The following is a 24,605-nucleotide window of genomic DNA, read 5'->3' as shown; positions in this document are numbered from 1 at the left end:
CCCTCTCTACGCAAACTAGCAAAATAAAATAAATAGGGCTGGGGATGTAGCTCAGTGCTTGCCTAGCCTGCACCAGACCCTGCGTTCAATCCCTGGCGCTGCAAAAACAAACACACAAACTTTTGCAGAATTAATTATTAGTAACGTCAGCTCCGATTCCACCTTCTTGGAGGCCCGGACTCTCCTCCTGTCTCGGCAGTGTGCGCTGTTTGGCCGCTTTGTCCACTCGACTTGGCCCGGAGACCGGCAGGATCTGTTTTGATCCTGGTGTCCTGGAAATGAGCGGAGGCAGCCCGACCGCGCTGTCGGTCCCGGCAGTCGCGCCCCTCAGGCCGCGCGCTGTGCTGCTGCCGCCCTCCTGTGGCAGCTGCAAGGCGGTCTCCCCGTCGTCCTGCGGGCACCCTCCCTCGGCCGGTGACATCACCGCATTCCCGTTCCCAGCTCCTCCCGCCGCGGCGCCTGCAGCGGCAGTGACAGGCGAGCCCCGCCCGGTGGCGGAGAGGAAGTGCGGGGCCGCCGCGCCGAGCCCGTCTCCGCGCAGGCCGGCTCCCCCGGGCGGCTGGGTGACAGTGTTGCGGCCGCCGGGCACAGCGCGGGGCAAGCGCCGGGCAGCCGAGAGCCAGGCGGAGGCTTCAGCAGAGACGCGGGGAAAATGGCTGATGACTTTGGCTTCTTCTCGTCGTCAGAGAGCGGGGTCCCTGAGGCGACTGAGGAGGACCCAGCGGCTGCCTTCCTGGCCCAGCAGGAGAGCGAGATCGCAGGCATAGAGAATGACGAGGGCTTCGGGGCACCTGCCGGCAGTCAGGTGGCCTGTGCGCAGCCGAGACCCGCGAGTGGGGGTGAGTCAGCGCAGTGGCCTGGGAGCTGGGGGCCTTGAACCTGTCACCCGGGGACGGTGGTCCAGGCCCTTCACAAACCCGGCCAAGGAGTCTTGGGGAGAGTGGCGAGGATCTGGATAGGCCAGCCAGGAGCAGGCCGGGGGCTGTGCGTTTGCGAGCAGAGGGCCTGGGGGAACTAGGGAGCAATCTTGGAGATTCACCTCTAGGATCTCTGAGCTGGGGGATGAGAGGAGGCCTCTCCTGGGACTGTGATCTGCTGACTCTGGGGACAGGAATTCGGTCATGACATTTTATTCCAAGGCCAACTTCACCACTGCCTGGCTCTGAAATTCATTGCCTGCCCAGTTCTAAGAGTCCCTCTTGAGTCCTCTAATAGCCTGAGTGATCTAGGCTCCCAGTTAAGTGGTGCAGGTGTGGGCAGAATGCAGACCTGCTGTTCCCTAGCCTTAGCTTTCACACAGCTGGCAAAACAGGGAATAATGGGGGCTCCAAGAAATCACAAATCTTCCCTGGGGACCACACATCTTCCCTTGGCCACTTAGCTAGGCATGTTAATTACATTTAAGAATTCCATACATATTATTGAACCCATTTCAAAGCCAGCAAAACTAAGGCTCTAAAGGTACACTATTAGCTGAGTACAGTCACATACACCTGTCATCCCAGTTGCTGAGACAGGAGAATCATTAAGTTCAAGGCAAGCCTAGGCAATTTAGCAAGACCCTGCCTCAAAATAAAAAATAAAAAGCCTAGGGATATATACCTCAGTGGTTCATTCCCCAGTAACAACAACAACAACAACAAAAAAAAAAAAAAAAAAAAAAGAAGAGAAACAAAGCTATTGAAACAACTAGTAAGGGTGAATCAAGGACTAAACCCATTTCTGTCAGACGCTAAACCCCTCCCTCTGACCACACTGTCTTCCATGTGCCTGGCTCTGCAAAAAACTCTGAGGTTGGGCCAGGGGCACAAAGGAGCATCAGTCAGAAGGGTTCCTGCCCCTCAGGGGTTTCTGTCCACCTAATGATTTTCCAAAGGTGGTCCAGGGCTATTGTACTTGGCTTCAGAACTCAGGATTCATAGCCTGGTCCCTGCGATATCATATTTATCAACAATGTTCCTACTCTAATTCTGGACCCCCCAAAAAACCAATTTCTTAAAATATTTAGTAAAAAAGTAGATATCACCTACACGAGTACATCCCATACAGATTTTGCTTCCTATTATTGTCATTTTGGAGATATTTATTTATTTACAAAGCTATTGAACAGTCATTTTTGTTTTCATTCAACATGGGTTGAGTACCTACTTAATATGCCAAGCCCCACTGGGGATACAGAAATGAGTAAGACAGTTCCTGTGGCTGAGTAGTTGAAGCAACTCTGTATCCGCTTGATATGAGAAATATAACAAGCTTTTTGTAACATACAAGAAACTGGAAGCAGCCAGACAGGGTCTTACCAGACTGTAATCCTAGCTACTAGGGAGGCTGAGGCAGGAGGAGGTTAGGTATATATATATATATATATATATATATATATATATATATATATATATATATATATATACAGGGTTAGGTATATAACTCAGTGGCAGAGTGCTTACCCAACATATATGAGGCCCTCGGTTCAATCCCCAACATGGGTAGAGGGTAAAGAAGAAAGAGAAACTGGAGGCTCAGAGAGTCTGAGAATCTTGCCCAGTCACACAGCATGAGTGATAGATCTGGGATTTGATTCCAGGCCTCCCAGCTCTGAGTTTCTGTTCTTTTTTGTTTCATGTTCTTTCAAATGCTGTGGGAAGCCTTTGGATGTGGGGGAGGAGGCAGGTGTCTTTTGCTACCCAAGCACAGCCAGCAGTAGAGGTCTTCTGAAGCAGTGGCTCCTAGCCCCTCAGCATGGACCCTACCCTGTCCCAGGGAATTCCTCAGAAATGTCTGCCCAAGTTCATGCAATGGTATTCATTTGTTCATACTTCCTCCTTGAGACCAGCCCATTCCCTAATGTAGCCTGATTGGTTCCAAGAGGCCTCATGTTATCAGAACCCCATGAGAGAAAAGGGCAGGTAGAATTTCAGCTGAGGGTCATCAGAAGGGACTAGAAGTTGTGGCTTGTTCCAGATGGGACTCCTGGGTTTTTAGCCTGGATGGAGGGTTCCCTCTCTGACATGGTGGGGCCACAGATTGGCCTCAGACCAGAGATGACAGGGAGAGAAACAGCAACGTGCTCTCCTCTTCCAGGAGAGCACTGGACGCTGCCAAGGACACAGCCCTCTGAGCATCTCCCAAACTCAAACCTGCTGAGGCTACAAATGCTCAGCTGCCCACTTGAGTGGTGATCTGGGGAGCAAGGAGGTGTTGCCTGATGGTGGCTCAGTGGGTGGCCAGACATAAATAGAACTGATCTGACCCTTCTAAGACAAGGCAGCAGTGAACAGGCCATCTTCCCCTGATTAGCGATGGAGGGGGTTGAGAAAATGGGCCTTGTCCTGTTGAGAATTGGGCAGAAGCTGGCTCCAGCCACCAACCAGTAGTCACCCTCTCTTAAATGACGGATCCTCTGATTAGCAGTCCCTATGCTGAGTGTCCTGATGTTGTGCTCCCAGAGGCCCCTGGGGAACAAGGGGAAAGAGGTGTCTGGTGTAGGGCTGAGCCTGAGCCACAGGATTTTCTCCCCGGGCTGGATCTGTGACCAGCCTGAGTGATAGACACTTTGTTTCCATTCCTCAGCCTTGGGCAGGGCCCAGAGGTTTACATTTTCACACCCAGTTTTCTGGGCGGCAGGCCTGGCTGTGACTTGCCCATCAGTTCTGGGCAAGCCCATTTCCCCTTCTGGGCCTCAGTAAGCTCACAGGAATGTTCTGGACCCTCTCTAAACTTGTTCCAAAATGGGCCAGGCATCTGAGGGAAGTCACACACCCAGGAGTTTATCCTTGGGACTTGGATATGCCTTACTCCTGTTATGCTGGGCTCTGATTGCAGACCCATGATAATAAATGTGCAATAATCAGAGAGCATTATGGGAATAGATACTGGCAATGCTCTGTGTGGGTGGGTGTGGATTCTCAAAGAGGCTGAAACCACATCTCCAGAGGGACACTCACAAGACTGAGAGCCTGGGGCAGAGACAATTTCCAGAGGCCAAGGTGGGTACCAGGCAGCTACCTGCAGATGAAAGATCTAAATGAGCTGGTCAGGGTGGAGGATGGTGGTGCAACTTTTCCAAAAAGCTGTTAAGTACAGACCTGCATCATCGTGAATGGACCCTGGCAATGTTGGGCCCTGGTAGAGGAGGCGCCCCGGGAGAAGCATCTTTGCAGAAGATGCTGCCTCTGAAACTTCATTGGTCTCATGCTGATTTGCAGGAGAAATCCTATCTGAATATGTGGCAGTGACAGCTGACTCATAGGTCAGGTCAAAATCAATCACTGCTTGATTCAGTAAAGTCAGTTATAATTCATATCAACCCAGGATTATGGCCATGGGCTTAAGTATCTCAGTCCTTAGGCTGAAAGCACGATTGCTTCTGCTCACAGCCCTATCTGGTATACAGGGTTATTTGTCCATCTGTAGTAACCTCCTGTACCCTCGTATGGCACTTTGCTAGGAAGTATTGCAGTTTCTGAGAGGCCTTGCACATTATAGTAGATCGCCAAAGAGCAATTCAATTTTCATTTAGCCAGTAGTTGTTGCTTGCCTATTTTAATCAGGAGTCCTTAGGAGCTGATAGGCTACAATCTGGAAAGGGAGTACCCAGATTCAGGGGGTAACAAGTAATTGCACAACAGAGTGGGGGATGCTATGCAATATTCTGGCATACCCTAGAGGTAAGATCTTTCTCTCAGTGCGGAGGGAAGCAAGGTAGCAGGCAAGGGCTTCCTGGAAGAGGTGACTTGTAAACTGGACTTTGGAGAAGGAATGGATCTAAACAAAGGGTTCTTTAGGAAGTGAGTCAGGATAAAAGGGCAGAGCCAGATTATAAAGCTCCTCATGAACTGTATTCCAGGGTTAAATGTATTTATTTACCAATTATTTATTGAATCCCTGTTGTGCACTGTTCCAGGTATTGGGCCCCATTGAGGATAAAACAAAGTCCCTGTCCTCATGAAGGGTCCTTTCAAGTGGCAGAGACAGAAAATAAACACATATACGAGTGAACTTATCAGGCTATATTTGCTCTAAAGCAAATACCACTGGAGAAGTTGGTGCCTGAGGGCAGAATGAGATGTGATCAGGGAAGCCATGTGTTAAGGCCACTTTTGAGCAGAGACAGGGGAGTGAGGGAGGAGCCCATGTGGAATATGTAGGAAAGGCTTCTAGGCAAAAGGAACAGCACCTGCAAAGTCCCCAAAGCAGGAGCAGATTCTTTAGGCCCCTGTGGTCCAGGGGAAGTGGATTTCTTTTTGGTTTACTCCCATTATCTTTTAATCAGAGGAGGGACATAAACAAGTCTATGTTTTTCAAAATATCCACCTGGCAATGAGTTTGAAAGAGGGATGGGAGAGGGTAAAGCTGGAGTTAGGGAAGCCAGTGAATGAGCAAAAGCCACACATTCATTCTGTCTTTTAAAAAGAAGGGGGAAAAGAAAAAAAAAAAGAGAGAGAGAGAGGAGATGTAACTCAGATGTAACTCAGCTGTAAAGCACTTGCCTAGCATGCTCAAGTTCCTAAGTTCAATACCCAGCACTGAAAACAAACAAAAAAAGTAATTCATTTATTTATTCAACAACCAATTATTGACTCTTTCAAAGGTGCAAATCCCATGTGTGGCTCTGGGGAAGACGATGGTAAGGAGAGAAAGAGACAGTTATACTTTACCAGGTGTTTGCCACTAGCAGGGCAGACAGACCAAACCAGATGGGCAGGAGGGAGATGGTGAAGTCCCTGGCTGAGGCTGGGCATCAGGGAATCAGTGGGAACACAAATTTGAGGGTCACTGTTCCAGCAAAAGCTGCAGGAATTTGTGACTAATTGGATGTCACAAAAGGACTGGGAGGGGTCACTGCAGAAGGCAAAATAAAATTCTTCTGGAAGAGGCGTAGAGAGAAAAAACAGGCCAGGTGCTGCGCAGTAGGGACTGTGATTCCTGCTCTTCCAGGTAGAGCAGTTCCTCAAGGTTCCCCAGGACAGGCGGAGGAGTAGCTTCCTCTCTTCCTTGCCCCTGGTAGCTCCCACCCTAAGGTGCTCCTCTCAGCGCCCAAAAGCAGGCATGGGCTCCACACCCAATCAGACCATTGCCACATGACTGTTGGTCAAGTAACTCCAGGTGGGTGAGGAGGCATTATTGTCTGGGTGATATTGGCTAATCATGTAGCTTCTCTGAGCCTGTGCTTGAGAATCTGTAAAATGGATGGTTAACCACTTCATTATAGGGTGAGGTGAGGGATTGAGTCATAGTTATTTGGGTATCTATTATGTTTACCTGTGTGGGGTCAACATATAGAGAGATTGGCTCCCAGTGCTAAGGTGGAGCCATTGTATGCTTGCTCTAAGCTGAACAATGAGTGATACTGTCTGCTTGTTCTCTTTCTAGCTGGTTCTGAAGACATGGGGACTACTGTTAATGGAGACGTGTTTCAGGTAAGCAAGATTCTGTCTTGCAGTGGGGACTGATAGCCCAGGGCCCAGTGACTCATGACACCATCATTGGTAGGCTCCTTGTTCTGTTCATTATGTCTGATTCATTGGATTGGGAATGTAGAGAAAGGTTTTGAAATGTTTTCTTGTTATGAAGTGAGAGGGGGTAAAGAATAAGGACCTGTAGAGACAGTGATTGATGAGGATTAGCCTTGGGTTGACCATGATGATATTCAGCTTCAGGAGGGAGAGAAAAAGTGGCCCACAGTTGCATGTAATGAAGGGAGTACAGGACCCTGCCTCAGTACATTCCACTGGGGGGAGGCAGAACTGAGTGGCCATCACCCACACATGTAAGCATTTTAACTAGGCAGATCCTTTGAACCAGAGATTCCACTTCTTGGAATCTTTCCTAAGCAAATAATTGGAGAAAGACACCCAGATTCTTGTGTTTTGTTTATTTGTTGTTTCTACATTCCAAATCTTTGCAGGATTGTTTTATAATGGCAGACAAACTGGAAACAACCTCAGTGCGCATCATCAGGGGCTTAGATACAGAGATTGAAAGGCCAACCATTGTTACAAAGGGCAATCAGAATTTCTCATATTGTGGACATACAAAGATACCCTTGATATATAACTGAAAAAAAGTAGCTTGTAGAATATTATGCACAGTATAGTCCTGTTTTTTATTTTAAAATGTTCAAGCCAAATATCCGAAAGGATGTGTACCAATTATTAACAATGGTTGGCCCTGAGAATAGGATTGGGCGTTCGGGTAAGGGGCCTGGGACCCAAGGGAGTAAGAAAAGGGCACTCATTTTCACTGTATTTAAAAAACAAAAAATCTTTTGCTGGGCGCCTTGCCGCCTATAATCCCAGCAGCTCTGGAGGCAGAGATAGGAGGATCACAAGTTCAAAGCCAGCCTCAGCAACAGCAACAAGGCGCTAAGCAACTCAGTGAGACCCTGTCTCTAAATAAAATACAAAATAGGGCTGGGGATGTGGCAGTGGTCAAGTGCCCTTGAATTCAGTCCCCAGTATCCCCTCCCCCCAAGCAATTTTTTTTTTTTTCAGTGATCCTATACCACAAAAAGGGAGGGGAAATCTGTAAAGAGATTTTTAGGGACTGGGAATGTAGCTCAATGGTAAAACATTTGCCTAGCATGTGTGAGGTCCTAGGTTCCATCCCCAACCTTGCAAAACAAACAACAAAATGAGATTGCTTCTCCCTGCATCCTCCTAAATCCCTCCCCTCACATACCCACAAATCGGTTTAGGAGAATTTAGACTGAACGCAGGAGGATTACAAATTTGAGGCCAGCCTGGACAATTTAGCAAGACTCTGTCTCAAAAAAAGGCTGGGGGTGTAATACAATGTAAAGTGTCCCAGGACCACAAAATGAGAGAGAGAGAGAGAGAGAGAGAGAGAGAGAGAGAGAGAGAGAGAGAGAGAGAGAGAGAATACTTACTCTGATAGGACCCACAGTACAGTGGCATTCCTAGAACCCCACAGATGCACAGTCCTTACCCTGCAACCCCTCCGCCTCATGCCTGGCTGGGGCTATGCCTCCACTGAATGTGCCTTAATTCTCACGCACATTGGGTCAAAGCCCCTTGATCCCTGTGGCTGCCACTGAGCCGAGACTCCTGAGCCCCGCCCCGTGGAGGAGCTGGCCTCCTGAATCCTCTGGGAGAACAAACAATACTTTCTTATGTAAGTGGGATGGGCTGGTACCTTACACAGGGAAACTAGCCAAGTTCTGTTTCTGGAAAATTACTCAACTCTCAGCAAGCTAGAAAAGTCAGTCTCTAGGTCTTTAGCAGCTTCATGTCCAGTTGAGGCTGACAGAGCAAACAATGACCATTTCCTCCCTCAGTTTGTTAGATCTTTGAGACTTAGATCATCAGCCTCTAGGCACACTTAAAAGGACTTTGAAGTAGTCCTGGACCTGGAGATAAGCTGAAAAGTACCTAGAATACTATGAGCAGCTAGAATACTATGAGCAGGGTAATTTTAGTTTTCAATCAATTAGGAACTTGAGGCTCAGAGAGGTGAAGTGACTTCTGCAAAATCACACAGGAAATCAGCCAATTTTGGAGTTTTCCTCATTTGGTTGATTTAGCTCCCCTGCTTTCTCCCTCCCCAGTCCTACTTTGCAAGTTTTGGTGGATCTGAGGAACCCTGGGGCTCCTTCCCAATCTCATGATAGTTATTCTCACTGCTAGTAATAATGACCTCAGGCATGTTGATCTGTAAATCATTTCACATCGGTGCAATCCTAGAATCCTTTCAGGCAGGGGAGGGTCCCAGGTGAGATGAGTCACAGAAACTTAGTGACAAAATTCCAACTTGCTTCAACTCACCTACTTTTTTTTTTTTTTTTTTTGGTATTGGAGATTGAACCCAGGGGTGCTTTGCCACTGAGCTATAGCTCCAGGTCTTTTTATTTATTTACTCATTTATTATTATTATTATTATTATTATTACTACTACTACTACTACTACTACCACCAGGGATTAAACTCAGGGGTGCTCTACCACTGAGCCACATTTCAGCCCTATTTTGTGTTTTATTTAGAGACAGAGTCTCACTGATCTGCTTAGCGCTTGGCTCTCTTGCTGAGGCTGGCTTTGAACTCACGATTCTTCCTTCTCAGTCTCCAGAACTGCTGGGATTACAGGTGTGCGCCACTGCACCTGGCTCTTTTTATTTTTTATTTTGAGACGGGGTCTTGCTAAGTTGCTGTGAGGTCTCACAACTTGAATTTGTGATCCTTTTGCCTCATACTCTCAAATTGCTGGGATTACAGTATGCACCACCATGCCCTGTTCACATACATCTTCTGATCCTTGATTGATACACTTTGTACTCTACTACCCCTCTGTTCCTGGAACTGGCCAGTCACAGTCACTAGGTTACAAGTGGTAAGCCCCGGAAAACTCTTTAGGACTGAAAATATCAGTATCTGGTCTGCCCTTTCAGAGGACATGCCCGGGCCTGTGTATCTTTAAAAAGCATTTAAGAGTCTTGGGTAGCTGGATGTAATGGTGCATGTCTGTGATACCAGCTACTTGGTAGGCTGAGGCAGGAGGATAACAAGTTTAAGGCCAGCCTCAGCAACTTAGTGAGACCCTGTCTCAAAATAAAAAGAACTGGGGATGTAATTCAGAGGGGGAAAAAAAAAGTTCTATCAGCCTCCTAGAGTTGCTGGAATCACAAACTTGCACCATAGTACCCAGTCTGGGCAGAGATTTTGTGCTTTAATCTTTTGTGGTCTAGGGATAAGCATGCTTACACCTATTTCAGTTTCATTTGGCGTCACTAGGAATAGGTACAAGGACAGAAAGTGCCTGCAGGACTCTCCCCCTTTCCACTGCAAAAATTCTCTCTCCATTTCTCTACCACACATTACCTTTATCCTCCTTTGAGCTCTTTAGAGGAATCAGCAGCTCAGTTTAGCTTAACTTTAGCTGGTCAGGATTCTTTTTTTTTTTTTTTTTTTTTTTTTTAACCAGGGATTGAACCCAAGGGCACTTATCCACTGAGCCACATCCCCAGTCCTTTTTATTTTGAGACAGGTTCTAGCTAATTTGCTTAGGGTCTCATTAAATTGCTGAAGCTGGCTTTGAATTTGCAGTTCTCCTGTCTCAGCCTCCCAAACTGCTGGGATTAAAGGCTTGTGCCACTACACCTGGCTTATCTTGTCAGTTATTTTTGTAGGGTTTTTTTGTTTGCTTGTTTTGTTTTGTTTTTGTATCAGGGATTGAACTCAGGGGCACTCAATCACTGAGCCACATGCCCAGCCCTATTTTGTATTTTATTTAGAGACAGGGTCTCACTGAGTTGCTTAGAGCCTTGCCGCTGTTACTGAGGTTGGCTTTGAACTTGTGATCCTCCTGTCTCAGCCTCCAGAGCCGCTGGGATTACAGGCATGTACCACTGTGCCCGGTTTAGCTTGTCAGTTCTGAAGATGGATATGCCTTATCCTCCAGTCCTTCCCTGGAGTCACAGCATACACTTGACCACCATGGTCCACAGAGGCTCTCAAGGCAGTGCCCAGCAAAGGAATCCCTCAGGAGAGGGGTGCCAAGAAGCTGGGCTCAGACAACGTGGTCCTGACTGTTGCCTTCTGGTCCTAATCATCCCTGACTCCTTTCTTCTCTGGGACTTTGGAGGGGCTCAGAGTCTTTCTGTAGTCACTAGTGACCGATGAGCTGACAAGCTTCTTGGCAATGACCTTATTATTTCCCACCTGGGGTGCTCAAATGATTACGGAAAAGTCCAGTTGTGGCCCCAAAACTCACTGGTAAGGGGAAAGGCAGGGAAATGAATCCAGAGCAGCCCAGAAAATAAGAACTGGGAAACTGCCTCTCAGGACTCTGTGCTCTTCCTGATCATGGTGCAATGAGGACTAGCATGTGTGGAGACCTTGTCACATTGCAATGATGGACCACAATAACTATGTGATCCTTTATTGGCACCTTTATGGACTACAGGGTGTTTCCATGTCAGTCATTTCATGGGCTCCTCATTTTTGCACCTTGAGTGGGATTTTGTTAATCTCATGTAACAGGTTTAAATCCAAATTGCCCAGGAAAGGACTTTATCAATAGTGATGCACCAGTGAGTGGCAGAGAGAGAGACTTAAAGCCCAGTCCCTCTGATGCGAGTTCAATGCTTCCTTGCACCCTCCACATCACTTTACAATCAGCAACTTGTCCATTCACTTGATTAAGTCACATTCTGTGAGTGCAACACCCTGTGCTGCTGGAGTGGTAGGTAGATGTAGGCGCAAATCCAGTGTGGGGTTTGTCCTCAAATAATTAGTTTCTAGAGCCAGACACAGTGGAATGCACCTATAATCTCAGCTACTTAATTGCTTGAGCCCAGGACTTTGGGATAGTCTGGGCAACATATCAAGACCCCATCTAAAAAAAAAAAAAAAACAGAGAGAGAGAGAGAAGAGAGTGAACTAATAGTTTGAATTCTTCCTATGGGTCAGGCACCATCCAAAAGCTTTGTAAGGATTAACTCACATAATCCTCCCAACACCCTAGGATGCAGATTCTTTCATTATCCCCATTTTACATGAGGAGGTTAATGGCTTGTTCTAGTTACATAGGTTGAATCCAGGCTCACGCACCAGAGCTTGCAATGAAGTCAGGGAACACAACAGGAAAAGAATGCTGGGAATGGGTTTTGAGGCTGCCCAGGGGGGTGTGGGTTATCCTGGCTAAGGGAAAAGCTTGTACAAAGACATTTAGTTGGGGCTTACCCAAAGCCCCCATGAGTCCTGTTGCACAGAGAGATGTGCCAGGAGATCCCAGAGGACCTAAGGTGCAGAACTGGTGTTCCTGGCAGCAGAAGAGCCATGCTTAGTTCCAGCCAGAGCACGTCAGTGGGCCTTGCTGCTGGTGAGCACATGGTTGGAGGAGGTGGGCCCAGCTTAGCAGGCTTCACACTGTGGATCACACTGAGTGGGCCCCAGATGTGTGCTGCAGCTCTCCAGGGACTGAGGAACGCCCATGCCCAGACTACAGTCGGCAGTAGAAGTTTGGATGAAGTCAGAAGACCTGGATTTCGTTATATGGCTTTTCCCAGCTAGATGAACTTGAACTAGTTATTTAACATTTCAGAGCCTGGTTTCTCATTTGTAAAATACGGATTCAAGGCCCTGTTGCCCCCACTGGTCTGTTGAGAAAGGTGCTCTGTAGCTATGAAAACTTTTTATAAATTTCTTATCCAGCTACATGTGAAAGAGAGAGAGGTGAGGGTGGGTGGGGTGTAGGGGCAGAGAAGGAAGGGGACACAGTCTCTATGGTGCATTCATCAGGGAAACAAAAATGAAGCACAGAAATTATGCTACAGAGAAATGAATTTGGTCCCTCATGGGTTTTTTTTCTTTTTTCTTCTTAATTTTGTTTTTGGAATTGGGATTTGAAACCAGGGCTGCCCTACCACTGAGCTACATCCCCAACCCTTTTGATTTTGAGACAGGGTCTCCCTAAGTTTTTTTTTTTTTTTTTAATTTGTTTTAATTAGTTATACATGACAGTAGAATGCACATAAATAGATGGGATATAATTTTTCATTTTTCTGAGTGTACATATTGTAGAATCACATTGGTCACTCCCTAAGTTTTTGAGGATGGCCTTAAACTTGAGATCCTTTGGTCTCCGCCTCCTGGGTTGCTGGGTTTACAGGTGTGTTCCATTATAGTAGGCCCCTATTAGCTACTCTTGGCAAGGATATTCCCAGCTCTGTCACTTCCTGACTTGGTGACCTTAGCACTTTGGAGCTAGAGTTTCCCTACCTATAAAACAAGGATAATAAAACCCTCCATATAAAATTGTAAAGACCAAAGAACATTTAATTGCAGGTGTTCTGGAAGCTTATAATTTTCGGTCAGATTTTCTGGAGATGGTGGGCCTTGAAGGACACAAATGAGAAGAGATGCCTGCCCAGAGGCCCTTCTCCAGCCCACCTCTCGCACCCATCTCCTTCCATATCTGGTAGCATCTGTGTACTTAGAGTTTCCCAAAGGCACCTGCCCCATGTGGTCCTTCTACATGCTGGCTTTTGGCCTGGAATGCACTTCTCCATTCCTTCCTGCTGTCCTCTGCCCCCAGGTAGGAACGGTCATGCTGTCCTTTGTCCCCATTCTTTAATTAATCTTTTTTTTTTTTTTTTTTTTTTTTTAAGGAGGGAGGGAGAGAGAGAGAGAGAGAGAGAGAGAGAGAGAGAGAGAGAGAGAGAATTTATTTTCAATATTTATTTTTTAGTTCTCGGCAGACACAACATCTTTGTATGTGGTGCTGAGGATCGAACCCGGGTCGCACGCATGCCAGGCGAGCGCGCCACCTCTTGAGCCATATCCCCAGCCCTGTCCCCATTCTTTACATGGCCTGTGTTACATCACATTCCCCAGCCATGGTCCTTATCTGTGAAGGACTCCCCTCCCAAATTCCAAGATGATGGGCTATCTTATTTCATCCCTGTCCCCAAAGCTGAACATCTATGAATTCATTAAGTATTCTTTTTGTTTGATCATGCTGGGGATCAAAACAGGACCTTGCACATGCTAGGCCCTACCCACTGAGCCACATCTCCAGACTCAGTGGAGAATAAATAAATATTCTTAACATCCTCCTACAGCCAGGCCCTCCTGTTATGGATTCCATAGAGACAGACAGTCTCTGTCTTCATGGAGTTTACTTATTTGGGGGGTGGATACAGACAGATAGTAAACAACTCATTTCAGATATCAATAAGTGCTATGAAGAAAATACAATATGGTTGTCCCTTGGAATCTAGGGGGATTGATTCCAGGATGCCAAAATCCAGGGATGCTCAAGTTTTATAAAAAGGTGACACATTTGCATATAACCTACATGTATCCTCCTTTATCACTTTAGATGTAGATGACTCATAATAACTAATACAAGGTAAATGCTGTGTAAACAGTTGTTATGCTGTGTGTGTGTGTGTGTGTGTGTGTGTGTGGTGCTGGGAATTGAACCCAGGGCTTTATGCATGCCAGGCAAGCACTCTACCACTGAGCTATATCCCCAGCCCCTGTGCTGTACTGTTGAGGGAATAATGCCAAGAAAGAAAACTCTGTATATGTTGAGTATAGAGGCAACTATTGTAGGCCTAGCTGCATAGTACAGGATCAGTGTTTACTTGAATTCAAGGATGTGAAGATGCAGAGGGAGGGTGGATTACACAGCAACTGCTTAAAGAAGTGGTTATGGTGAGTGGGAGGCCAATAAAACACAACATTGTTCAAGAGGCAGTGTGGCAAGTGTGTGCTGATCAAGGACAAAAATCAGGGGAGCAGGGGTAGACCAGATGACTTGGATTTTATTCTAATTGCAGTGGAAAGCCTTCAGAAGTTTTTAAGCTGGGCATGATATAATCAGATTTAGGCTGTGTGTGGATCATTTTGGTGGGTGAAGAAGGGAGACCAGCTGGGGTCCAGGTCAAAAGTGGCAGGGGCTGGAGGGAGAGAAGGTAGGAAGTGATCCTGTTACTGGAGTTCTAGGCCAGAGTTCTGATTTTAGGGATCAACCAATCAGGTCCACCACTCACCCCCAAAGCCAAACAGAAAAGTAATGGTGAAAAGCATGAAAATAATTTTTTTTGGGGGGGGTACCAGGGATTGAACTCTACCACTGAGCCACATCCCCAGATCTATTTTGTATTTTATTTAGAGACAGGTTCTCATTGAGTTGCTTAGTGCCTTGCCATTGCTGAGGATGACTTTGAGCTTTCAATCCTCCTGCCTCAGCCTCCCAAGCCTCTGGGATTATAAGCATGCACCACCACACCTGGCCATGTAAAGAACTTTAATTGGTGTAGCTACCCTGGAAAGACAAGGGGATCCACATTCTTAGCCCTTTCTTCAAGGAGCTGACAATGACTTTGAAACTTTATACTAAGGGGGATGTGGGCAAGGATTGGGGTTTTTCATAGCTGGAGGCTTTTCACAGCAGCCAAAGCAGGTATGGTATGATCCATCTGGATCTCAGGCTTGGTCGGGTGGACCTTGTGGGTGATAAGAACATTGCTGTGGCCCGTGGTTATGGGCAGCTTTGATTCTTCACAAGACATTTATCAATCAGACCTTTTGCTCCTGGAATATAAAGTCACTCAGAGCAAAGGAAACAGGTGCAATATGGAGACAGAGATGCCAAGTCTTTAATCCTTCTTTTAGTCACCCATTGGACATTTATTGCAAAAGTGAAGAGTCTAAGATTTTTTTTTCATAATCTGATTTGTGGCATAATTTAGAGATTGTGGCAACAGGACTTGCTTATGGATTAGATGTGGGAAGGCAGGAAAAATCAAGGGCAAACATAGGTTATGATCTCAGCAACAGGGGGGACAGTGATGCCTTTTCTTGAGGTGAGAGAAGGCAATGGATCAGAGAGATCCATTGTAGATCACCATAATTCCAGTGACTTGAGAGACTGAGGCCAGAGGATCACAAGTTAGAGGCCAGCCTTAGAAACTTGGTGAGGCCCTGCTTCAAAACGAAAAATAAAAAGGACTGGGACCTGGCATGATGGCATATACCTGTAATCCCAGCAACTCAGGAGATTGAGGCAGGAGGACTGCAAGTTTGAGGCCAGCCTCAGTAACTTAGTGAGGCCCTAATCGATATAGCCAGAGCCTGTCTCAAAATAAAAAATAACAAGAGTTGGGGATAAGAGCCCCTATGTTCAATCCCATGTACCAAAAACTAAACAAATAAACAAAAAAGACTGAGGCTGTAGCTCAGTGGTGGTAAAGTGCCCTTTACCCAATCCCCTGTAACAAAAGCAAAAAATAAAACAAAATAAAGAAGCAGTGTAGCTGTCTGCCGATGAAAAGTTCAGTAGGGCAGGAGTGGGGGCTTCAAGGCAGGCCTATTCTCAAAGGAGGGCAGAATAGCCAACAGTGATCAACCTAGGAATCTCTGTGGCCTTTGAAGGTCCCTTGGAATGTTGGGAGAGAATCTGAATTGAAGCTAGTGCTGTGCAGGAGAGAGGAGTAAGGGCCCACCCCAGCTGCCCCAACTAGGGGCAGGGCCTAAATCCTGGCAGCCTGCCCTGGGCCCCGCCCTTTCCTCGCTCCCCAGACCACTGGAGACAGCCCAGCTGTTCCATCTGCCTGCTGCTTCCCTCTGGCTACCCATACCCCTTGAGCAAAACCACTTACCAAGCTCCTTCTCCCAATACTGCACTTGCAGATTCGTGTGGGTCTTTATCCATCCAGTCACTGTTTACTGAACACCTACTATGTGCTGAGGGCATTGGTGGGCACCACAGGACAGGGCACACCAGACACTGACCCATGGGAAATAGTTTAAGCAATCATAACAGTTTGTACAGATGCTTGGTGGAGGTCAGTGAGTAATCAAGTGATAAAACAACGGTTCTGGGGCTATAAACAAGGCCCTGTCCTGCGCACCAGGAGCTCCTGGTCTAGTGGAGGAGGCTGTGACCTGTGTGCAGAGAGTGGGGATGCGTTTGGGGGCACTGGGAAATATCCCAGAGCAAGTAACTCCTGAGCAGGGAAACTCAAGGGATGGAGTAAGATTTCACCAGCTAGAGAAGAAAGGGAGATGACTGCAGGCTGAAGTGTCAGGAGACAGGCGTGGCAGCAAAGTTGCAGGCAGTGTTGGGGATGCCTGCAGACAGGAATGTGGAGCACACAGCTCGCCAGAGGGGGGGCGTGCTCAGTTCAATCAAAAAGGGGAGGGGCTCTGGCTTTGCCAGATCAGAGGGTGCCCCCCTTCCTGCTGAGCTCACAAACCCTAAGGTTTCTGTCCCCAGCTCTAGCCACTCTGTCCCTAGATCGGGTAGCAGGCTGGGAGAAGTGAACAAAGCCAGGACTTGAAACTCTAGCTACTACATCGTTCCACCTTCCAGGCCTATTTCCTCTCCTATAAAATGAGAAGTAATAACAGTAATAGTTCCAACTGCCATTCATTGAGCCGTCACTCTTCACCAGGCACTCTTCCAAACGTCTTACAAGTACTGTTGCATCAAATCACAACAGCAACTCTGAGAGGTTGTTTTTGCCATCATTCCCGTGTTCAGAAGAGAAAAAAGGTTGGGAAAGGTTCAGCAATTTGCCCGGGTCATACACATACCTGTCACATCAGTGATGGGATCCAAACCCAGACAGTCTGGCTGCAGAGTCCAAGTTCTTCACCACTTCATAGGCTTGTCCATGGCTGTCCTGTTCTGAGGGCTGCTGGTTCATCAACAAATATGTAAACCGAGCATGGTGGCACATGCCTGTCTGTAATCCTAGCACTTGGCAGGCTGAGGCAAGAGGATTGCAAGTTCAAAGACAGCCTCAGCAACTTGGCAAGGCCCTAAGCAACTTACACTCTGTCTCAAAATAAAAAAGGGCTCAGTGGTTAAATGCTCCTGGGCTCAGTCCTTGGTTCCCTCTGCCCCAAAAAATAATCTATCAAGCGTCTGCTGTGTGCCAGTCACTGTGCTGGCTCTGGGTACACAGCAATGGGCAAGGCAGACCAGGTCCTTGCTGACACAAAAATGACATTCTGATGGACAAATAAACACATTAAAAAGTGAGCTGATTTTCAATTAAATAATTATCAGTCAATACAAGTATAATAGAAAGCAACTTTTATGATAGTAACAAGAGGGATTCACTGTGTGCCAAGTTATTTACATTTTTAAATTCAGTTTTCTATCAACCCTATGGGTGGGCATTATTATTTAGCCCATTTTTTTAAAAAATATTTTTTTAGTTTTAGATGGACACAATACCTTTATTTATTTTCACGTGGTGCTGAGGATCGAACCCAGGGCCTCACACGTGCAAGGCGCATGCTGTACCACTGAGCCATAACCCCAGCCCCAAGCCCATTTTATGATGAAGAAGGTTGGGTATAAATTAGTGCTGCTGGGCTTGGGACAAAGGCCAGGCACAGAGAGGCTGACTAACCTGCCTAAGGTCACACAGGGGAAGTACAGTTGCTGGCAAAGGAGCGAGCAAGTGCAAAGGCAGGGAATAGTCACAGGAGACAGTATGCAGTTGTTTGAAACTATTGAGGTGTCCTGATGTGAGAGGTCTGTGTCCTTGGTACTCAGGCTCCTCAGAGGGGCAGCAGAGACATTGGGCAGATGTGGCTGGGTACATGACTGGTGTATTTATGTGTAGGAAGCTAATGGCCCCACTGATGGCTACGCTGCAATTGCCCAAGTTGACAGGCTGACTCAGGAGCCTGAGAGCATACGCAAATGGAGAGAGGAGCAGAAGAAACGGCTGCAAGAGCTAGGTAAAGGCAGGGTTGACTGGGAGCTGAGCTCTGGCAGCCTTGGTGCTGGAACATGGTAGGGGGGGACGGGGAAGTCATGGGATTGGTGGAGGCCCACACTGCTTTAATGTGGGATCTGGGTAAGGGTGGGCCCTGCCAGGGGCCAAGGGGAGGAGCAGCCTGGGCCGTAGGGCACTGGAAAGATGCCACTTGTTCTCTTGTTGGGTTCACAGATGCTGCCTCTAAGGTGACAGAACAGGAGTGGCGGGAGAAGGCCAAAAGGGACCTGGAAGAGTGGAACCAGCGCCAGAGTGAACAAGTTGAGAAGAACAAGATCAATAACAGGTGAGAGGAGCCTAGGAACATGGAGGAGCTCTTGGGATATAAGAGGAGCTATGGGCATATGAGGGGAGATATGCGGACACAAGGGGGGCCAAAGAGACAGCGGCGAGCCGTGGGGACATGAGAGGAACTACGGAAACATGAACATGGGGATTGAGGTAAGCTGTGGGGACAGTGAGGGGGAGCTGTATATGATGTCAGAGACAGTCTTGAGATGGGTGATTTGGTGGCAAGAACATGCAGGAAGGAGGGTGATGTGCCCAGGGTGCTTCCTTGGTTGCCTGTGGAGTTGAGAATCCTTCAGAGCTGGTCCACCATTAAGCCCTCCCCACCTTTCCATGACAGAGAGCACACAGGTCTGTCAGTCAGCAGATCTCCAAGGGCCCTGGAGCCAGACTGTCCAGGGGCCAAGCTGCCAACTGCTAGCCCTGGGCCCTCCACAGCCAGGGTTAGGTCAGAGTGCACAGGCCTGGCTGAGAGTGAAGAACCAACCTGTGTGTAGGATTCTGTTATAGCACTGCTCCCTAGAATGACTAAAGGATAAAAGGAAATTCGTGGCCTGTAATACTGAAAAGGCCAGTGGGAGGACTGTAGGCACAATATCATCCATGAAGTCAATGGGTACATATCTTTACTGTAGCTCAGCTCTGCTTTCCTCCATGTTGGGCACACAGCCCTCCAGTGGTGGGCAAAGATGGCCAGGTTCTAACCTGTTCTCTTGGCAACCTCCATGAGAAGAACATCAGGTGGCTAACAGCTTCAGCTGAGGTCTTTGACCTGACTCCCATTGGTCTCTTTTAGATCATGTGTCTGTGCCAGGCCCTGTGACTGTAGCCAAGAGGAGGGATAAGCTTATGCCGTCCGGCATGGGTGAAAGTCCCATTCCTTGGGCTCTGCATTAGGGTCAGTCCCATACAAACCCCAGGGGCTGCTGTTGGAATAGCCTGATCCCACAGAGGACAGACAGGCAAAGATGGCAATTGTCCACCAAAGAACACCTGTGTGGAAATGGTCTCAGACTGGCTGCTGTCCATGAAGACTGCCTTTGAGGTTGTTCCCTTCAAGGTACAAGACCTTCCAGGAAGGGAAAGACACATTCGAGGAAGCTGCCACCTTGTGTTCAAAAAACTGTAGCATGCCAGGGTCCAGATGAGGAGGAGCTTCCTGCAGGAAGGGTGCCCTGACTGTCCTCTGTGGGATCAGGCTGTTCCAACGGCAGCCCCTGTGGTTTGTATGGGACTGACCCTCATGCAGAGCTCAAGGAATGGGACTTTCACCCATGGCGAATGGCATAAGCATATCCCTCCTCCTGGCTACAGTCACAGGGCCTGGCACAGACACAGGATCCAAAACAGACCAATGAGAGTCAGGTCAAAGACTTCAGCTGAAGCTGTTGGCCACCCGATGTCCTTCTCATGGAGGTTGCCAAGAGAACAGGTTAGAAGCTGGTCTATGTCCTCAAAGAGCTCAGAGGAGAGAACCATGCAGGTACAGCTGAACTTGAATACCGTGAGGCCCTCTGCACAAAAGTCATACAAGGGAAGCCAGGAACAGGTTGGGGAAGAATTCTTGTGTCTGGAGACTTGGGCTCTGGAGGACAACTAAGAGTTCATCAGGAATAAAAGGGCAGGGTGTAGGGAAGGGGATTCTACACCTGGGAACAGCCTGGCAGGAAAGAAAAGATGAGGCATGTTGGGTCACAGGGGGTCAGGGAGTGTTGGAAAAGACGGCAAGTAGACAGATGGGGGAGTCCCACTGGGAGGGCTTTGGGCACAGATGTGGGCAATGGGGAGTCACTGAAGGTTTTTGAACAGGAGAGTAATATGATCAGGCTGAGCTTCAGAAAAAGCACTGTGGCCAGGGTGGAGGATCCCCTCTGGGGCTATGCTGCGCCTTCAAACTGCGCTTCCTAATACACTTCCCATGGGAGGTACTAATGCTCTCTCTTTCTCTTTAACCCACTACCTGCCTGTCTGGCCTTCTCCACCTAACATATTCTCCTAACATTTCCCTCAAGGATCGCTGACAAAGCATTCTACCAGCAGCCAGATGCTGATATCATCGGCTATGTGTACGTGTCTCCTTTGCTTCTCTGCTGGGAGGGATCTTGAGAGGGACCCAGGTGGGCGTGTGGCTGGCACAAGACTTCTGGAGTCTTATGCTTGTGGGATATAAATCAATGTGGTTGGGCTTAGGGTGATGATCAGAGCAGGAAGCTAACCCTCACTTCAGTCTCTCCAGCAAACTGGAGGTTGCTTTGCCAAATCAGAGAGCCCTACAGGGGAGGGCAGAGAAAAGAATGTGCCATGTAGGAGGGGCAAAGGGCAAAGCAGCCCTGGTTTCTTCTGAGATGCCTCTTGGGGTGGGTAGGTGGGTGGTTGAAGGAGTCTTTTGTTGAACAAAACAAACACAAGGTACTGAAGGCAAAAGAATAAGAGATGCTTTTATGTGTATACCCATTCCTGCCCTCTACCCCCAATGCACTGACTTTGGTCATGAGCCCCGCCCACACCACCAGGGTCCCCTATCACGCGGTTCTGGGCTTGGTGTCTAGCTAGTATTGTGACTAATGTAGACATGGAAAACAGGCTTCCTCTCATGCCAGTCTAAGTTGATTGGTTGTGACGGGTTGGAGGGTGGTGTTGGGGATTCTGAAACCAAGGACAAAAATGCAGTGATTCAACTGAGTGTTGTCTGACACATATGAGTGTGCCAAGTACTTGCTGTTCCTGCTGGAGCCACTCCTTGCTCTGGGTGTGCCACGGCCTTCTCTGATGCTGTCTGGGCTAAGCCTTCGCTCATAAAACGCAGGTTCCAGCAGGGCAGCAGCCTGCCTTCTTCCTTCTATCCCCTCTTCCATCTGTCCTGTGCTCACTGATACTTACCCTATGCCAGTTTCTGGTCTAATAGAAACAGGGGGGCTGGGGTTGTGGCTCCGTGGTAGAGCCCTTGCCTCACATGTATGAGGCACTGGATTTGAGCCTCAGCACCACATAAAAATAAATAAAGGTATTATATCCATCTAAAACTAAAATTATATATTAAAAAATAGAAATAGGTCACACATAGTCTGCCTCCCAAGTTGCTCATGGACTGGAGAATGCTGTGATAAGAGCCATGTGTGGAAGGACACAGGAAGCTCTGGGAGCCACCCTCTGCTGGGAAAGCCAGGACAGGCTTCAGAGATTTGTGACCTTCAGCTGGATCTGAAAGTTCAAGAAGGAATTCACTGGGTGGGGAGGGGAAGGGCAGGGCATTCTAGGTGAGAATTAGCTGGGGCAAAGGCCTAGAGAAAGGAACTACCTAGCTGCCTGCAGTGGCTGCAGTGTTTCTGGGGCTGCTCTGTTGCAGTCATTGGGGGCTGCGGCTGGGTATTGCAAAGCGCCTGTTATGCTAGGCTAAGAAGCTTCGACTTGATCCCGAAAGCAGTAGGGAGCCATGAGAGGTTTTCAGCAGGGGAAGAGGATGTCCCATAGGCTCTGGTGCTATGGAATTCCATAGGGACTCGGTGCTCCTGTTCAGCCCAAAAACATGGCCGAGAGAGCATGCAAGAGGATCCCAAAGAGAGAAAAGGCTTTTTAGACTTGCATGTGCCTTTGAATTACTAGGGGATCTTGAAAAATGCAGATTCTGATTCAGGAAGACCAAGATAAGGCTCAAGATTCCGTATTTCTAATAATCTCCATGGTGACATTGATGCCCCTGGACCATGAACCACACTTTGAGCACAGAGAACAGGAATCTCTTCTTTCCCCCATATTTTAATAGTAGATGGACACAATACCTTTATTTTATTTATTTATTTTTATGTGGTACTGAGAATAGAACCCAGTGCCTCACACATGCTAAAGCAAGCACTCTACCACTGAGCCACAACCCCAGCCACAGAAGGAAATCTCTTGATCCTGAAGGGGGGCAGCTCCTGGGATAGCTCCTCTCATCATCAGACTCTACACAGCACACACCAGCCATCTTACTGGATTGTCAGCCAGGAACCAGATCAGCAGGGTGGAAGCTAGGAGCCTAGAGATACAGAGGGGGTTTCAAGGAAAAAAAAGCTCTCCAGAAAGGATTCCTGCAGGCCAAAAAGGACACAGATCCAGCTCTCTCCACTGTTGTTTTTTTTTTTTTTTTAATGACACTCATGTTTAGATTTTATCCCTCAGCTATATTTACTGTTTGTTTCTCTATTGTCCCTTACTGCTGATTTTTTTCTTTTTTTGTGGTGCTGGGGATCAAACCCAGGACCTCACACATTCTCTCACTTAGGCAAGTGTTTTACCACTGAGCTATACTTCTAGACCTGATAAGCAGATTTTCTTTTGAACTCAGGGGCACTCAACCACTGAACCACATCCCCGACCCTATTTGTATTTTATTTAGAGACAGGGTCTCACTGAGTTGCTTACCGCCTTGCTTTGCTGAGGCTGGCTTTGAATTTGTAGTCCTCCTGTCTCAGCCTCCCAAGCTGCTGGGATTACAGGCATGTGCCACTGCACCCCAGCCTGATCAGCAGCTTTTTAAACTACCAAGAACTTCTGAAGAAGGGACCAGTTCAGTTTGCATCCTAATGTGATTCCAACCAAAAGTAAGAATGCCAATCCCTGGGTGTGGCTCCACAGAGTTGATGATCCTTTCGGGCTGAAAAGGGTTTCTATTCACACTACCCTTTTCTGGAGAACACTCATAAAGCAATGCTGAGCCACGTTTCAGTGAGGTGGATGGGTAGTCAATGTCTTCCCTAGGTTAAAGTTTTGGAAATGTTGAGCATAGCTGAGGTACTGTGTTAGTTTCTCCAAGGGCCTTGAGGTGTTGGGATCACCAGGCTGGGAACTCCATCCAGATGGTGAGGTAACGCAGAATGCCTAGACTGGAAGAAACTTTCTGAGGTGAGGCCTGTGCTGGGAACTCAATGAAATGAAGCAACAAGCCATAAGCAGATGTGGAGGAAGAACCTTTCAGGAAGAGGTGATAAATTAAGTGCAAAGGTCCCGAGGCAGGACCAAATTTTACTTCTTTTCTCTTTTTGGTGACAGGGACTAAATTCAAGGCCTTATGCATGCTAAATGTGTGCTGTACCACTGAGCTACATCCTCAGCCTTAGGTTTCCTCTTATGATAAAGCTGTTCCTGGGGGGTTGAGGTCACAGAGTATAGGGTTAGGGAGAGAATCTGTAGATAAATTGTCCCCAAGTAGGCTGGGATCAGGGCTTCAGAAGGTGGACAACTATAAAACATCTGCCCCGTCTTCATCTGCAGGGCATCTGAGGAGGCATTCGTGAAGGAATCCAAGGAGGAGACTCCAGGCACAGAGTGGGAGAAGGTGGCCCAGCTCTGTGACTTCAACCCCAAGAGCAGCAAGCAGTGCAAAGATGTGTCCCGGCTTCGTTCGGTGCTCATGTCCTTGAAGCAGACGCCGCTGTCCCGCTAGGTGCCTGTCATAAGCATGATCACAAAGCACGGGCCACACCAGGGCAGAGGAGCAGCAGCTGCTTTGGCCAGGGTGGAAACTTCCTCTGGCAGCTGCTACACACAGCCTATTCCGTTCCTCTCCATCTCCCGGGGCTGAGAAAGGGGACCCTGACCCCTTTGGTCCCTTGCTCTCTCCTGGCCCTATGGTCCAGCCCCTCATGGCTCCTCCTCAGTCCACTCAATTGTGACTGTCCCTCTTGATGTATTTTTTTTTTCTTGCTTAAAGGGTGTGTTGTTAACTCTTTTTACACCTATTTATTATCATCCTCATTTCCCTGGAAGCCACAACTGGTGTCAGGGTTCAGTTTGTGCTTAGAACTTTTCCAGCTTCATGGCCTTGGAAGAAGGTAAAGAATACCTGAAAAGAACAACTTAAAGGAGGAAAGGTTTATTTTGGCTCACAGTTTTAGAGGTTCAGTCTATATAGGTTTAGCAGGCTCCAAGTGGGAGGAGAGGTGGGGGGAGGGGGAGAGAAAGGGATCACGCAAAAGGAGGGAAAGAAGGAGCTGGGGAGAATGCCCCCCAGTGACCTACTTCCTTCATCTAGATTCCACCCCCCCAGTAGTCTATTTAGTTGTCAATGGATTAATTCACT

General features: G+C 47.7%; 1 protein-coding gene and 1 long non-coding RNA gene across 3 annotated transcripts; both read left to right on the top strand.

Annotated features, from left to right (window-relative positions):
• Positions 1–481: 481 nt before the first annotated feature.
• Positions 482–24,249, top strand: Cltb (clathrin light chain B). Of its 2 annotated transcripts, XM_058586611.1 has the most exons (6): positions 482–839; positions 6,370–6,416; positions 18,101–18,218; positions 18,431–18,542; positions 20,557–20,610; positions 23,798–24,249. In XM_058586611.1, the coding sequence occupies exons 1-6, from the start codon at positions 653–655 to the stop codon at positions 23,967–23,969; spliced, it is 690 nt and encodes a 229-aa protein (XP_058442594.1). In that variant the 5' UTR covers positions 482–652; the 3' UTR covers positions 23,970–24,249. The 2 variants fall into 2 exon arrangements, with proteins under 2 accessions (XP_058442594.1, XP_046323925.1); XM_046467969.2 differs by lacking the exon at positions 20,557–20,610 and having other exon boundaries at positions 487–839.
• On the top strand, positions 6,425–7,878 carry LOC131425074 (uncharacterized). Its single transcript, XR_009228931.1, has 2 exons — positions 6,425–6,569; positions 6,603–7,878. It is a non-coding gene; the product is annotated as an uncharacterized LOC131425074 (long non-coding RNA).
• Positions 24,250–24,605: the final 356 nt, after the last annotated feature.

Source organism: Marmota monax, unplaced genomic scaffold (genome assembly GCF_021218885.2).
Source record: "Marmota monax isolate L192 unplaced genomic scaffold, Marmota_monax_Labrador192_F-V1.1 WCK01_AAM20220418_F8-fsc00196, whole genome shotgun sequence".
Classification (NCBI taxonomy): Eukaryota; Metazoa; Chordata; class Mammalia; order Rodentia; family Sciuridae; genus Marmota; species Marmota monax.
This window is presented reverse-complemented; position numbering and strand designations above follow the sequence as displayed.